Consider the following 15,387-nt stretch of genomic DNA (forward strand, 5'->3'; position numbering starts at 1 on the left):
TCCAGGAACAGCTGACTGGCGGCATGGATCCGTATCCGAGTACTTCTGTGTTGCTCTGTCGCAGTCGTTCTGCACTTCCCCTGAGACCGCGATACCGACCGAAAGCGCCGCGGGGGTCTGCAAAGCCCGTTGCGCCCGCTCTACACGTGTGTGCGCGGCTCTTGTCGGGCACCCGGGCAGTTTCTGTCACACGAGGCTGACCATCCGTAAACGAACCGCCACCGTTGCAGCATAAAGAGAAAAGGACCTCTAAAAGGTGTCCGCCCACGCCCACGCCGCCCAGTGCTGCCCGGCTCCTCTCACTCCACCGTCTGCGCCAGCCTGCAGCCGAAGCTGGTAAGTAAGTGGGCGATAAGAGGGGGGCCCGACTGGAAGCGCTGCGGCTGTGGTGCGAAGACTCCAAAAAAATCGCGATAGAGGAGGAGGGAGGAAGTGGCCGCCGAGAGCGAGAGAGAGAGAAAGACGAGGCCGAGATGAACGCAGAAGGTGCGAGTCGGTCGACCTCCAAGACGACGAGCAGAAGCGACCGTGTACCTCCTCAAAACGTTCCCCGCAGGAGGACACAATCGCGTGCCGGAGTTGCTCTCCTGTTGCATTGCTGCTTCTGCGGCTGTGGCTGTAGCCGTTGTTGTTGGCGTCTCCGCACTTAAAAGAAGAGGGAGTGGGAGGATATAAGGGTAGCGGGCAACTCGTCCTCGAGAGCGTAGAGGGCGCGTGCAAGCATTACGGCAAACACGCCTACACCACCCGGCAGCAGAGTCCGTTGTTGTCCCCTCGCGGGGTATCGCACCTCTGCTGTTCCGCTCGTTCGCTGCCAAATACGCGGGGATATAAAGAAAGATAAGGGAGCCACAGGTGCACGGAAGCGGTGTTGGAGGGGGGAGGTCAGCAGAGTGGTTCGCGCTTCCGCCATCGAACGGGGAGATTTTCAGGCGGGTGACAGGTCCAAAAGAAGCGCTGAGAAAGGGCACTGCCGAGGAACGCCTGCTGGCGCCGCGAGGGCTACCGATCTGCCCTTGACAGCCTCCAAGCCGGCTCATATTTTCTTATTCCACATACCACTGGCAGTCCTTCTCCGTCTCATGCCCACCACCCCCCTCATCTGCGAACCGCACTGTCCTCCTACCCGCCGCCGCCCCCCCGACCCACTCACACCACCACGAACACACCGCGGGGCCTCCACAGGCGTTAACTCGACCTCCCTTCCCCAGCCTTTCCTCACATGTCGGCCCGATGGCGTTGGTCGCGTGGCCGTGATGCAGCTTCCTCTCGCTCAGTCATGCAAGCCTCCTCCGGCCTCACAGCTTAGCTTTATAGCCGTTCAACACAAGCGTGGCGTTGTCCTTCCAGTACATGTAGCTATAATTGTACACGGCGACACTGTCGCCATCAGCAACGACGTACTCTGGCCCCGCAGAGACGTTGTGCGTCCACATTACCAACGGCAGATTGTCCCACCCAAGAACACTGTTGGATAGGGCGCTCCGCCGCTCTTGCACCCATTCCGCAGCCGACTCAATGGCCAGCTCTTCCCGCTCGTCCCCGCGCGCGACTGCCACCGTGGAGGCGGTGTGCTCGTTCTGGAAGTAGTAGTGCAAAAAAAACGCGTCGGCTGGTTGGCATCGGTGCGCGACGACGGTCGACCAGGACACGGCACTCAGCTTCCCACGGTGCAAGTCGTGGAAGCGCTCATGGCCCTCTTTCACATACCAAATGGTGCCGTCATCGCATAGATCCTCTGCACGTTTATACCGCTTCCGGAGTGTCATGCCAATCAGCACGTCTTCATGCTGGAAGCCGATTTCGCGATAGAGCCGCTTCCAATCGGCAGAGAAGTCCTGAGCAGCGAGCAACCCAAGATCCACGTCAGATTTGTTTTGCGGCGGCTCCAATATGATTTGTGCGAGGCGGCGATGCATCATGAACAGCATGCCAGCCTTGAAGCGCACCCCCAGCATGCGGCGTCCGCTACCCCAGTAAAAGCATTTTGTCTTGTGCACCGATCGCGGCTCGTAGGTGAGAGCCCTTTTACCCGAAGGTGCAGCCTTCGTGGCTGAGGCGCCTCCAGTCCTGCTCGTCGCCGAATACCGTGACGGCGGCGGGGGGAGTCGCCCGCGCTTGACCCCGTTGCGCACGTACCGCACATCGCTCAGGAACTGCGGCACCTTCACGTACGTGTCGTCGTCGCCCTTGATGATGAACGGCACCGTCGGGAACGCGTGGTACGCGTACTCCAGCCACAGGATCAGCTTCTGGCTCATCCCCACCTCCACGGGAAGGCCCCAGTTTCCTTCCTCGCCGAGCCTCTTCTTCGTCGTGGGTCGCCGGTCTGTCATCATGTCGATCCACAAGACGTTGCGGTGCGCCAGCGCCTCCTGCCACAGCGCAGACGACGCGCAGCAGATGTGCGTCGCGGCGGCCACGAATGCCGGGGTCACCGGGAGCGACAGGGCACGCGCGAGGAATACAGATGTCCGTGCCTCTGCCACCCCACCCACCATCACCTCCTCGATCCGAGCGCAGGGAGAGGTCTGCGGGTGTGTCAGTCTCCATCTATCTCGCAGCACGACACGCCGCTGCATGTACGGAGCGTTGGCACCAGAGTCTTGGCCTTGGGCAGCCGCACGAAGAATGTCGGAGGCGCGTTTGTATTCCTCCACGGTGGGAAGCAGTGAGCTCGTGTTCAAGCACATGGCGCCTGCAGCGAGAGACGGCGGAAGCCCCGCGTCCAGATATGTTGCGGAAGCATCGCTCGCCTCTGCGCTGCCACCTCCGTCTTTACGCGCCTCTGACGCCCTTTGCCCGGTAACATCGGTGGTCATCGCCCCTTCGAGCCCCACCTTGCTCGGCTCTACAGCGGCGAGGACGTACAGCGCCAGCAGCGCGCCGGTAAAGTGGTTCTCCGTGCGCGCCACCTCCTGGTAGCCGAGCCACGTCTTGCGTTGCGCCTCACGCAGGGCAGCGCGCGCCGGCTGGTCCGTCGACGGGATCCCCATCACCGCCAGATATGGTGTTCGCGGCGGCGCAGCTGTCTCATCACAGAGACTGACGATCGGAAATCCTTTGCCGTACACACGCCGCAGCCACTCCCACCGCCGCAGCTCCGCGCGCACATTCACGTCGTCCGTCACGCTCGCCATCGCAAGCAGCATCGGCCCCACGCGGCCCAGCGGCGCAGACGACGTCGCGAACACACCGTGCCGCTTGTGAAGAGGCACGCCCTCCACAGCAGCCCAGTACGTATGCGTGTCGATGCACTCTCTGCAGCTCTTGTCGACGAGGCGCAGCGTCCATGCGGGAAGCATGTCAAGGCTGAGGCGGGGCGCCGCGCAGGCCTCAGCTGAGGTGTTGCTGCCGGTGCACTCCTGTGATGGAGCCCTGCCGAGCAGTCGTTCAGCCAGGCCATCGTGTTGTACCAGGACACTCGTCCCTCGGCTACAGTCCTTCAGCTCCTCAATCGGCTGAAGCGCCGTCATGTCCACCACGCGCCGCTGCCGCGACTCATGTCCCACGATACCATAGGGCAGCAGCACGACGACCAAAAAGACCACGCCGGTGGCAATCACCATCGCTATCGAGTTCCTCGCAGGGCGGCGCTTCCACATACGAGAAAGCGGAAGGCGACGCCGAGTCCCAGCAGCACCACCGTTGAAGTCTGGGCTCTTGGACCACAGCGATGGCATTTCTGGGTGCGCCGAGGCGTGCGTGCGCTGTTGGAGAGAGGTCGACGCCCACGCATGCCCACTCGAGAACAGCGGCGACGTCGAAGAGGTGCCCGTGGTGTACTCGTTCGCAGCGTTCGGAAGTTGTTGGTGCATCTTGACGCGTTCCTCAGCACACACGTCATGGCGTAAAAGCAGTGTGGAGCGGTCGTGAGGAGTCGTGCTTGTCAGCAGTGTATGGCCGGCGCCGGCGCAGGAGCGGCGCTTCACAACGCCGGTTGGGACCTCCTCTTCCATGCCCGCCTCCAGCCGCCCCGCTTGCACCCTGCAATGGCCTTAGGCTGTCCGTCGCCTCCCTAGTTGTTCTTCTTGTCGCTCTCTCGCCCTCGTGAAATGGTAGAGGAAATGGTAGGGGAAGTTGGTCGGTGGGGAGGAGGACTGGAGGCGAGAGGAGAGGTGCTTCGTAGCGCACACGCACAGAAGGGAGTGAACCGGAAAAGATGAACTGCTCGAGAAGACAATCCGAGACAGACACAGTCGAAATAGAAAAAAAGAGAAAGGTGGCACGCGCACTCGCTCTTCCCTCCCTTTTTTTTCCTTCGCTCCGTTCGTTAGCTCGTTGCGTGCTTCGGTGTACTGTAGCGAGGAAGTCGGGCGGAGGGGGGAGTTGGGGAAGCCAAAAGGGAGAGAGGGGCGGGAGGGGGCGATTAGGAGAGCCTCGCCCACATGCACAGCAGCTGAGGAGCGGCGTAGGGTCGACGGAAGAAGGCGTGTCTTCAAAGCGAAAGAAAAAAAGAAACGCCACCGCCTCTCTCACTCTCTCTCTGAACCGCTCGCTGCGTTGAGTGTTCTTTGGCTGTGTGGCACTGCTTCGAGCAGGAGAGGGCGAGCGAGTGGGCGGTAAAAGTAAGCCGTACGTGCCCTCGCCGAGGTAGCGGAGGTGGCGAGAGGAGTACGGCAGGCGAAGATGAGTTACCGGTCACACGCGCACCGAATGAGAGGCGAACTGGGTAGGAGAAACTTCAAAACTGTGGATAAGAGGCTATCCGAGAGAGAGACACACACACGCACACGCATACACAAACACATGGAAGAGAAGGAAAGGGAAGGAGGACTGTGTGTGTGTGTGTGTGCCCCTTCCCCCTCCGCTCTCTCCTGCTCGTTTTTTTTGCGATGGGATAGGGACGCACACACAGAAGAGGCCTCCAGACCAACTCCAGAAGGGAGAAACCGAAGGAAAGGAGGAGGGGGGTACACGTGGCTAATGAAAGATGAGCAAGCAAGCCAAAAAAAAAACGAGTGGAGATAGGGGTTTAAGTGTCTGTGCGCAACGGCAGGTGCGGCGCCTTCCTCTCTTTCTGAAAAGGGCCTCTGGCGCCTGGTGTCTTGCCTTCGACTACACAGATGGCCCGCGTACCAACACGAGGAAGGGTTCTTCTGCGCGCGCGTGTAAGTGTGTGTGTGTGTGTGTGTAAGTGTGAGGGAGAGAGGGAGAGGGAAGACGAAAGGAGACACCCTCCTAAGGAGGAGTTCACGCACGCGCGCAGCAATAGAGAGACAGCGGGTACACGTGGGAAACAGAAGAGGACGCTACTGCCCTGTCAACTATTATATATATATATATATATATATATGGGTCAGCGAAAGAGAAGAGAGCGATGCAGGGGTGGTGGCCAGACAACAAGTGGGTGGGAAATGGGAAGAAAGGCGCCGCTGCCCAGAATGGAAACGTTTACGAGCGAAAGAAACTCGAGGGAAAGAAGGGTCAGCAATAACGAAGGCAAAGCGAAAAAAAAAAGCACACGCATGCAAACAAATAGAGTTATATACGGCTTTACTGCCGCTGCCATGCAGCAGGGCGTCGATTACGTTAGCGAGTGCGCGTGCGTCTTTGAGAAGCGAGTCGGCGCTCAAACGGCAAGATCCCCTTTCTGTGCGCAGGTCGTATTTCTTTTCTTCTTATTCAGCTTGTGTGCCAAGGAAGGTGGCAGCACGCGGTGCGTGGGTTCAAAACGCGATGCCGATGACCCTCCCCAAGTGGCAGGCGCGCGGTTGACGGCAGATAAAGGGAAAAGGGTACAGGAGTTGAATCGTCACGGTCTGCCTCTACAAAGGAAGTGCGAGCGCACGAAGAGAGCGAGGAAGAAGCGGCGGTGTGGTCACGCACGTGGTGTGATGACAGTGAATGCCAAAGAGGGGTGAAAGAGGAAAGGCGAGGCGGAGAACACATTTAGCGTAATACCTGAAAGAGGAGGGGAGAGAGAGAGAGTCTGTGTATGCGGGCTTGTTTCTGTCTCATGAAATCATGAATGGATGTGCTTCGCTGCGCGACGTGTATAAGCTTGCTTTGCACTTGTGTCACCGGGGCTGCCGCGCTGGCGCCTGCGCACAGCGCGACAGCGACAGAGAGAGAGGGAGGGGAAGTAGAGAGCTGGTGCGCGCTGCGTCGCAGAAAGACGACGTGCATGTGTTGTGAAAGCGACACGATAACCGGTGGAAGTTGAGGAAGGGCAGGCGCAGAAAAAAGAGATGGAGGAAAGCATAGAAAGCAGGGAAGAGAGGGAAAGTGCGGCCATAATGCCTCTGCGCCATGGGGTAGAGGAGCGAGGCGGCCTCTGCTGTGACGCCTCAAAAGAGTGCGCCTTGCTTGCCTCAGTGCCCTCCCCGGCTTGCCCACCTCATGCGAGCGCCGCGCTTTGCATTCGCAGGCAGCGGCAGGCCACGCCCCATCAGGCATGCGCCTCGAAAAAAGAGTGACAGAGGCACACTTGGGTGAATGAGAGAAAGAGATCGAAGCCAAGGGACACGAGCGATATATATATATGTATACACTTATACACACACATATATATATATGTATACGAAACCGATTGAAAAAAGAAGAAAAAAAACGGGCGACATCCAGAAGCAGTTCCCCTGTGCGAGAGGTCACATGAGCCGGTGAATGCGGTAGCGTGTCCGTGCACCCGTTGCCCCCGCCCCACGCCCACCCTCTTCGGGGGTGGGTACTGCGGCGCACTCGCAGCGCCGCTCTTCCAAATTGGTGCCGTGCCTGTCACGCCTATTCCCCGTTTCCCTACCCCGACTGCCTTCTCCATGAACCTCCGCCCCAGCACCGGTGCGATCGGCGCCGGCACGCGACGACCTAGCCTTCGACGACCATGATACTACTTTGCCTCACGGTGTGTTGTGCCTGTGCAGCTGTGAGAGCGCACACGTGCCTTTACCTGTCACACACATATTTCGCGATACGGCTACCAAAGCCAATACCTTTTCCGTCAGCACACCCAGACGAACCTTAATACAAAAATACCTCTGCACCTCTCTACACATCGACGCTGCATGCACGCCTCCGTCGAAATGGGCACTTCACCATATGTACCCACGCATACACGCACACTAGCGCATCAATATATATTTATATATATTAACTCATAAATGCACCCGCGCATTCACATTTTGTCAACCGAACGACACATGTATGTTAACGAATATGGGGAAGAGAACCAAGACAAGACAGGCACATATATATATATGCGCGTGTGTGTGAATGTTAGCGGGGCGTTAAGTCGAGGAGAGGGGAGGGGAAGAAGAATGGGCAAAATATGGGGGAGAGGGTGAGTCGCTGCGGGAGAAAAAGATCCCATTACGTAAGACTGACGAGGGGAGGAGGCAACACGACTTTCCCCAACGCGAAACCACCAAAGAGAAACAAGCAAGCAACCACAAACAGAAAAAAAAAGAGTGAGAGAGGGGAGAAGGCGGCCGTTTTCACATGTTTACCCCTCCCCCTCTCTCCCACTCCCTCCCCCTTTTTCAACTGCTGTCCACAAAGCACCGGCACCAACAACGCCCACGAAAGAGAACATAAATCGGCTGTCGTCTTCGCTTCGTTACTCCTTCGCTGCCCAGCCCTCCCTCTGTGTGTGTGTGTCCGTCCCGCACTCCCGCTCCTCTCCACCAGAACGCTCCACTCATTCCCACCCACACCGCGCAGCAGCGCAGGCAAAGGACTGAGGGTGGCGCGCAGCATTACGTGGATGTGGGCCCTCACAGAATAATCGCCACAGCCTGTGGTGAGCCCGGCACATGCGTCGTCAGCACCGCGGCTCTCCGCCGCACGGCGACAGCCGGCTTCAGCGCGGCGCACAGCCGACGGCTGCCAGAAAGGGGGAAGACGCGCCCCCCTCTCCCTCCCGGCAAGTCTGTGGCAGCCCGCACGCCCTCCCGTGCTCGCCACGCAGTTCGCTCAGCGCGCGGCACCCACACCGCCACGCGAGGGGCCGCGTTGGAAGGCACACCCGCCCACCGCCGGCCATCACAAGCCAGCGGTGGCGCGCCCCTCCCCCCCGCGCCCTCGTCGAAGGCGCTCACCATTCGGACTGACGAAGAAGGAAAGCGGAAGAGAGCCCCCTCAGAAAACGCCCTTGTAAAACGTCTCCTGATACCCGGCCAGCACGCCATGGTTGGCAAGCCCACGGCCCCAACGGCGCAGCATCACGTTCGTCGCCACAGACGAGATGATGTTGCCGCGGAACACCGCCATGTTTGTTAGCATGATGTAGTCGAACGACATGGCTTGCATCTCCTGCAGGCCGGGTTCGTACAAGATGCCCACCAACGCCTCCCTCAGTGCCCTATCGTAATCCGGCGAACGTCTGCTCGCCCTCACCTGCGCAACTGCCGTCCGCTGCGCAGCATTGTAAAGCGCTCGAAAGCTGGTGTCGATGCGGCGGTCGTACGACGCCACGTAACGGTCCGGGTACCGCGTGACGGTGCCGTTGCGGGGCCTTGCGACAGCGTCCGCGCTCAGCATCTGCAGCGCCCTCTCCAGCTTCTCCGCCATCGGCCCACTCTGGTCGTCGTACGCAACGTAGCTCGTCGGCACACACTTGCGCCCAGAGGCGTCCGACACGTTTGTCCAGAGCCACTGCGCGTACTGCCGGTACAGCTCCGCCACAGACCCCACCGTCCACGAGCAGTCGAGCTCAATGCTCGTCACCGTCGAGTGCCTGCCAGCCCAGCTCGGGTCCGTGCGGTCAAGCGCATACGTGCCGGGCCTCAGCGCGAAGTTCGTGTACCCGAGGTCCATGGCCTCCCGGCGACATGTACCCTCACGCCGCCGCACGTGTATCCCAACCACGCCCTTGAAGTTCTCAGGCCGCAGCGTGTCACGCAACACAAGCCTCTCAGCACCACCCGCGGCCGCACCCTCCGTCGGCCACGCAAGCGCTTCGGCATTGTCCGAGTACACCCGATCCGCCTCCGCAGACACGTGCGCCGACGGGCGCAGCAGACCGAACAGCCACGTCGCCTCCTCCAGCTGCGGGTGAAAAAAAAAGGCCATCTCGCCGGATATCACGCCCATCCGCACCTGCACTGCCTCACCTCCCGCGGCGTCGCTCACGTGATCACCGCCAAGCAGCTCAAGCATGCGCGCAGCGTATATCTGCATGCGGTCCCAGCGGCTGTACAGCCTAGCTTCGGTGTGGCTGCCAAACACGTCAGCCACCGTCAGCTCACCTACAGACTCGCAGAACAGCACCGAGGTAGGGCGGTGGTCCGCCACCGAGAGCACCGGAGGAGAGAAGGTCCTCGTGTCAGCGAGCCAGCCGTCGAGGTTGTACTCGCGCACTCCGCTGCGCACCGGTGGCAACTTCCACCAAAATGAGCTCCTGCGCTGCGTCGGCCTTCGGCGGCTGAGAGGCGCATCCGCGTTGCCGTTGTAGTCAAAGCGGCGCAGGTCCAGCACAGCGCCCAGCGCCTGCAGCTGCGCAAAGATCGGCTTCACCTCGTCGTTCGTCACGAAGCAGTACCGTCCCTCGCGCCGGATAGCGTTGAACCCATACAGCTTCGACGCATCGTAACGCACGAACGGAGCGTAAGATTCCGGCACAAAGGTGGGCAGCACGTACGTGCGGTTGGACGCACGCGCAAAGGCGAGGCCGTGCAGGATCTCCTGCAGCTGGTTGTGCTGCCGGCCAAAGCACCCAACGAACACGGAGAGGAAGTACGTCGCGCACCGCAGCTCGAACGCGCCCGGCACAGTCGACGTCGCGTCAGGGCCAAACCGCAGCACAATCGCGCTGCCGTCGCTCGTCAGCTCCACCGCCACGGGCGGTGCAACGTCCCGGTCAACGTCCGTGTCACGCACAGCGGCAGTCCCGACGTACGGCAGCGCGCGGCCCCCGGGCAGCGGCCACGACGGCATGCGCGGAAAGCGCACCTGCACCCGCGCATGCCCCGCATGCACCGGGCGCATCTCCGCCAGGAACGCAGGGCACGCGCTGCTGCCGCCGCTCATGTGGCCCACAATCGAGGGCACCGTCACACGCACGCACGACGCGTTCACAGCCTCCTCGCGGGTGGCGGCCGCACGCAGCAGCCCTACGTGGTGCAGGCGCGCCACGCACTCCTCCACGGACGCCAGCACAGCCTCGCCTGCAGGCGACACATCGCGGCACACCAAAGTCGTCACGTCGCGAGGCAGCCTCGCATCCGCCGCAGCAACAGCACCGCCCTCTGCGCCGGCGTGCGCGTACACCACGCCGCTGGTGCACAGGGCGCACACCCGATCCGAAGCACCCACGCGGATAGGCGGGAGCGCTTGCTCGCCAACGGGTAGCTCCGGGTAGGATGCGGGCGGACGGTCGGTCACGTTAACGGGTGGAGGAGGGGAACGAGCGTCAATGCTGAAGAGACCGCTTGCTTTCGTCAGTGGAAGTGTACTGATCAGAACGAGCAGGAGAAAGTTCGCCGTAGTGAAATAGAGGCGCTGACGCCACGTGGAAGAAAAGCTGCTCGTCAACGGCGGTACAGTGGCGAAGGAAGAGTGCGTTGAGTCACTCTCCTTTAGAGCTGTTCGATCTCTGGAGACTCGGGCCTTGAGGCCGAGCGACGAGACGCTGCCGCCCTCCATCGAGAATGCGCTGCAGCAAGACAAGCAGCAGTAGGAATAGAGACGGCAAGAGGAAAGGGAGGTGCCGATGCCAGTCGGCGCGTGCCTGTCGGGTGCAGAGAGGCAGTGAGAGTGAAAAGGTAGAGGGTAAGAGGAGGACCAATGAGCGAGAAAGACGACGCGAGCACCGGACCTCCACAGTGCGTGGGCGGACGCGGCTGTGTGGGAAGCCGGTGGTAACCCCTGCCAAGCCCCCCCACTCTCCGTCGTCCACCAGCGCAATCCTGTGCCCGTCTGACTCGGTGTACGGTGTTGGTGAACATTGTGAGCAATTTGTTTCGTTGCAGTTTTTTTTTCAGCGAGTGTCCCCCGCGTAAGCGCTCGAGAGGAAACGTGGGTTCGGGTCCGGGGGGAGGGCGAAGGAAAGCCTCTGAAAGCGGCGCCCTCCTCTCGCCTGCCCCCTCACTGTCCCGCTCGCTCAGTCCGTGCAGGGCCGAACGCCTCCTTAACCTCTCCTGTGGGGAATCTCTAATCTGCCCTAGTCTGAGCTGTCCCTCACCCTCCCCCCGCGCAGCCGGGGGGAGGGAGAGAGCACTTCCAAAGCAAGCAAGACTGTCGGCGTCGAATGCGGTCGGTCCCCCTCCCCTGCCCACGCATATCCACCTCGATGGCGATGCCGTGCCGAGTTCGGTGATGCCGCCGGCCACCATCCGCGGTGGCGCGCCACCGCTCTCTTCGGCAACGCTGCCGAGCGCGTTGACGTGAACGAGAGAAGCAGAGAAACAAAAAAAAAGATACGCTGTCACGCGCACGTGCCGTGTATAGAAACGTTCCTGTTGGAGCCCATTACGACAATTACGGTCGGCCGCGTTCCAAACCACCGGCACCAAGGGAAAGAGGGAAGCCCCTCTTTCTCTGACGGAAGAAGCAACATCTGTGCAGCAGACAGCCACAATCACCACCACCCCATCACGACGTCCGCATCGGGCTCAGCTCTGTCCTGCGCGTCCCCAAGTCTCTCCTTGGCTCACTTCGTAACGCTCGGCTGATTGAAAGGCCAGGAATGCGCTTCGCTGGGAATAATGAGCGCGACAGCTGCGCATCTCTGCCTCGTCAGGGGCTCGCACCCAGTGCCCTTACGCGGGTGTAGATGCCTCGCTTCAGGGAGCGACGAAAGGGAGCGCGAACGGGGAAAGGTCCGCGCAAAAAGGCGCCCACATCTTCACTTGGCGGCCGGATACGCGTCCCCGTCATGCCTCGCTGTCACGTGCGGTACAATCATGAGCCCACCTGCCCTCATGGCTTGGTTGTCTGACGCCACCGTGAAGGTGATATTGTACACGGCAACGCCGTCTTCCATAAGAAAAATCTGCCCCTTCGCCTTCTCGGGGTGTGCGCGGTGCGACACCCTCGGCACCGGCTTCAACGCGTCCCAGACGAGTTCCCGCGATGCGTTCACGTTTGTGCGTATCCGCTGTGCCGCAGGCTGCTGCACCGCCTCCCCCGGCACCTCCGCCTCCGCTGGCGTGACGTCACTGCTCGCCCGATGCTCCTCCATGAAGTAGTGATGGTAGAGGTAGTGCATGTCTGCCGGGGTGCAGTGGTGCATTACCACTGACGCCCACGTGACGGTGCCGCCGACCTCACGGTGCAGTTCGTGGAAGCGGGAAGCGCCTTCCTCCACATATGTGATACGCTGAGTTGGACAGAGCTGCGTGGCACGCACCTGTCGGTCGTGCAGGGCTCGCCCAATGAGGCGATCCTCCTCGGTCATCGCGATGTCGGCGTAGACGTCGGCAAAGATGGGGTTGAAGTCCAGCATGGCGAACAGCGCCACATCTCGCAGTCCACCGGTTCCGTAGGCTTCTTGCGGAGGCTCCAGCACGATGCGCGCCACCTTTCGAGTCATCACGTAGTGCATCCCTTGAAAATATGGCCCGCCCCTCGGCGTCGCCCCAAGCAGGCCCCAATACACACATTCGCCCTCTGGTGATCGTGGCGGCCGCAGCTGAGAGGTGTCGATGCGCGGCACATCGGTGAGGAGCACATCACCACCACCACCAGCACCTTTGAACGCCTCCACGGCAGCCGGCGCCCTTCCGGGGTCCCCACCCACGCCCGCCACGAGGTCGGGGTGCTGCTGAGCACTCAAGACGAGGGCGAAGTCCCTCACCATCTGCGGCACTTTTATGTATGTGCAGTCGTCCGCCTTCGCAATGAACGGCACCGTCGGAAACGCGTGGTACGCGTACTCCAGCCACAGCACCGTCTTCTGGGACATCCCCACCTCCTTCGCCACCCCCCCGCTCTCGCCGGCCCCCTCCTTCGACGCCATAGCCGGTCTGCGGTCCGTCAGCGTATCAAGCCACAGCGCGTTGCTGTGCTGAAGCGCCTCCAGCCAAAGATTGCTAGAGGCCTCGCATAGGAAGCGCGCCACCGCGGTGAGCGCTGGAGTGACCGGAAGCCGAAGGTAATCGGCCAGCACCGCCAGCGGTGGGCGCGGGTTGCCGGCACCGCTGTACACCGTGGACGAAACGACGTGTGCACAGGGTGAGCTCGTGAGATCCGACGTGCGCCACTCCGGTCGAAGAGACATGCGCCGCTGGCGATAGGACCAGCTGCCAGACGCCGTGCCTCTGCTCGAGGCCGACGCGGCGAGGGCGCGGTGGAAGTTGCTTGCGTCAGTGAACTCTTGCATTGTCGGCCGATAAAACTCGGCCGCAGCAGCAGGCCCGACGTCCTCGTCTTGGCCCACCCACGTTGGGTCAGGAGTCGCTTCGTGCTCCGGTGCAGTGAAGATGTACAGTGGCAGAAGGCGTCCTGCAAAGTCGTTCTCGCGGCGCGCGACGGCGCTGTACCGAAACCACGTACTGCGTTGCGCGGCGCGCAGCTGAGCGTGGAAGACGGTGTCGGCAGAGGGGATGCCCATGACGGCGACGTAGGGCGGCGGCTTCGCGGCCCCATCGTTCGAAGAGATGCGGGTGTGCTGCAGCCAGCGCCAGCGAGGGAGCTCGGCAGCCACGTCGACGTCGTCAGTCACGCTGCGCATAGCGAACAGCATTGGGCCGATCCTGCCCAAGGGCGCGCCTGTGTTGGCGAACACCGCGTACGGACCGCCTTTCGCCTTGAGGAATTCCTCATAGGCCGCTGTCGAAGGCAGCGCAGCCGTCGCATCCTGAGAGTCGATGGCAACGGCAGCAGCAGCACCAGCACCACCGTCGGCTGTGTGGTTGTGTCTCGGCTTCTGTGGTGCCTGCCACTCTGCTAGTAGCCGCTCCTTGTCCTCGCGGTACATGCGTTCCAACCCATCGACGGCTCGCTGCACCGCGATCGCGTACATTTCGTTGTCAAGGCAATCCTCGCAGCTCGCCGGCACGACCCGCAGCGTCCACGACGGGAGCTGTATCCACTTGACCTTCTCCGAGTGCCTCAGGCGCATGCGCCGCGGCGCGTTCTCGTGCTGGACAAGGACGGACAGCGTGCTATTCCACTCCGGCACCTGTGGCTGGCGCAGCAGGCGCGCGACCGAGCCGGCGAGGCCGACGAGCACAAGTGTAAGGCACACCATGAAAGAGAGAAGAAACACCCGCAGCCTCAGACGCCATTTTCGCCGCCGACCAGGGGCCCTCTCCAACTCTGCCCCTTCGAGCTTCCGCCTCAAGCAGCACCATAGCCACCTGCCGCACGACAGTGGAGTGCGGCCCATCTGCAGCCACATTCGCGCGCCCCTCTCCTGCCACCAGCCGCCCATGGGACCGTGCAGGTTGCTTCCCCTGGCGGCGATTGGCGGGGCAGCCGCTACCGCCGACAGCCGGGACGACGAGAACGTCGAAACGAGGCATGCACCGTTTTCTTCAAAGACAACCTTGTCACGTCGCTGAGGCAGCGAGCTTCCTTCGCAGGTAGAAGCTCCGACAGACGTAGAGCGCGCATCCCACCGGCAGCGAGTGCCTCCATGAGCCCCCAGTGTGTGCCCCGATGCTGGTGCGTGAAGGGACGATGTTGTCTTCGTCGGCATAACCATTGGAGGCAGCGGCGGCGGCAGGTGAAACAGTGGTAATGCGTTCACGATGGATGCAGGGAGACTCCTCTCGATGTGGCCAGATGAGTGGTGCGAGAAAAAGCTTCTCAGCCCGCCTCGGTCGGGTCTCCCGGCTTCCATGGCCCTATTGGCCATTACGCCACTCGTCGGAGCACGGCCAGCCAGCCTTATGCTATCCTTGCCTGCCGTGGCAGTGTTGCGTCCAGCATCGCCCGCTCCGTGTCGGCTCAGCGCAGCAGCTGAGCTCCTAAGATGGCCTTGCTCCAGAAGCTCTCCATCTGACATTGCACGTGCCTCGGCGAGGGACGCGCAGGTGGGCAGAGCGGGGATCGGTGGTGCCGACACGCCCAGGGCTGGGAGCCGGGGGGCGGGGAAGCACACCTGCACGTACGCACGCACGTGAAAGAAGCGCGATGTCAGCGAAGACGCAAGGGCGTCGGATGCAATACAAACGGAGGAGAACGGAGAAGCACTGATCACAGCAGTGGAGCGGGATGAGGCGAGAGGAGGAGGGGGGAGGAAGGGGGGCAGCAGAGAGCAGCGCGCAAAAAGGAGAAAGGGAAAAAAAGAGAGACGACTTGAGATTACTGAGCGAGGACAATGCTCAAATATAAGCGAAGGGGGGAGGGGGAAGGGAAGGGCGCTGATCGGACGACAACGTGGGAGACAGATATATATATATATATAATGTATACGCTGCGTGTGGGGGGGGGGTCGAGAGAGAGAGAGCGGAAGACGTCCACGTCGCACGTCAAAACACGTCGAGTGTGCGTGTATGCACACGT

At 61.4% G+C, this 15,387-nt stretch overlaps 3 protein-coding genes across 3 annotated transcripts; all 3 read right to left on the reverse strand.

The window, feature by feature from the left end:
• Positions 1–1,298: 1,298 nt before the first annotated feature.
• On the reverse strand, positions 1,299–3,959 carry LSCM1_08240 (uncharacterized protein; the record flags this gene model as incomplete). Its single annotated transcript, XM_067325575.1, has 1 exon — positions 1,299–3,959. The coding sequence occupies one exon, from the start codon at positions 3,957–3,959 to the stop codon at positions 1,299–1,301; it is 2,661 nt and encodes an 886-aa protein (XP_067181602.1).
• Positions 3,960–8,076: 4,117 nt separating this feature from the next.
• Positions 8,077–10,581, reverse strand: LSCM1_08241 (uncharacterized protein; the record flags this gene model as incomplete). The annotated part of the gene is made up of 1 exon (XM_067325576.1): positions 8,077–10,581. One exon carries the CDS (start codon positions 10,579–10,581, stop codon positions 8,077–8,079), a length of 2,505 nt encoding a protein of 834 aa, XP_067181603.1.
• A 1,201-nt stretch (positions 10,582–11,782) lies between these two features.
• LSCM1_08242 (uncharacterized protein) lies at positions 11,783–14,887 on the reverse strand (the record flags this gene model as incomplete). Its single annotated transcript, XM_067325577.1, has 1 exon — positions 11,783–14,887. One exon carries the CDS (start codon positions 14,885–14,887, stop codon positions 11,783–11,785), a length of 3,105 nt encoding a protein of 1,034 aa, XP_067181604.1.
• Between the last annotated feature and the right edge of the window lie 500 nt (positions 14,888–15,387).

This window comes from Leishmania martiniquensis, chromosome 2, assembly GCF_017916325.1.
Source record: "Leishmania martiniquensis isolate LSCM1 chromosome 2, whole genome shotgun sequence".
In the NCBI taxonomy this organism is placed as follows: Eukaryota; Euglenozoa; class Kinetoplastea; order Trypanosomatida; family Trypanosomatidae; genus Leishmania; species Leishmania martiniquensis.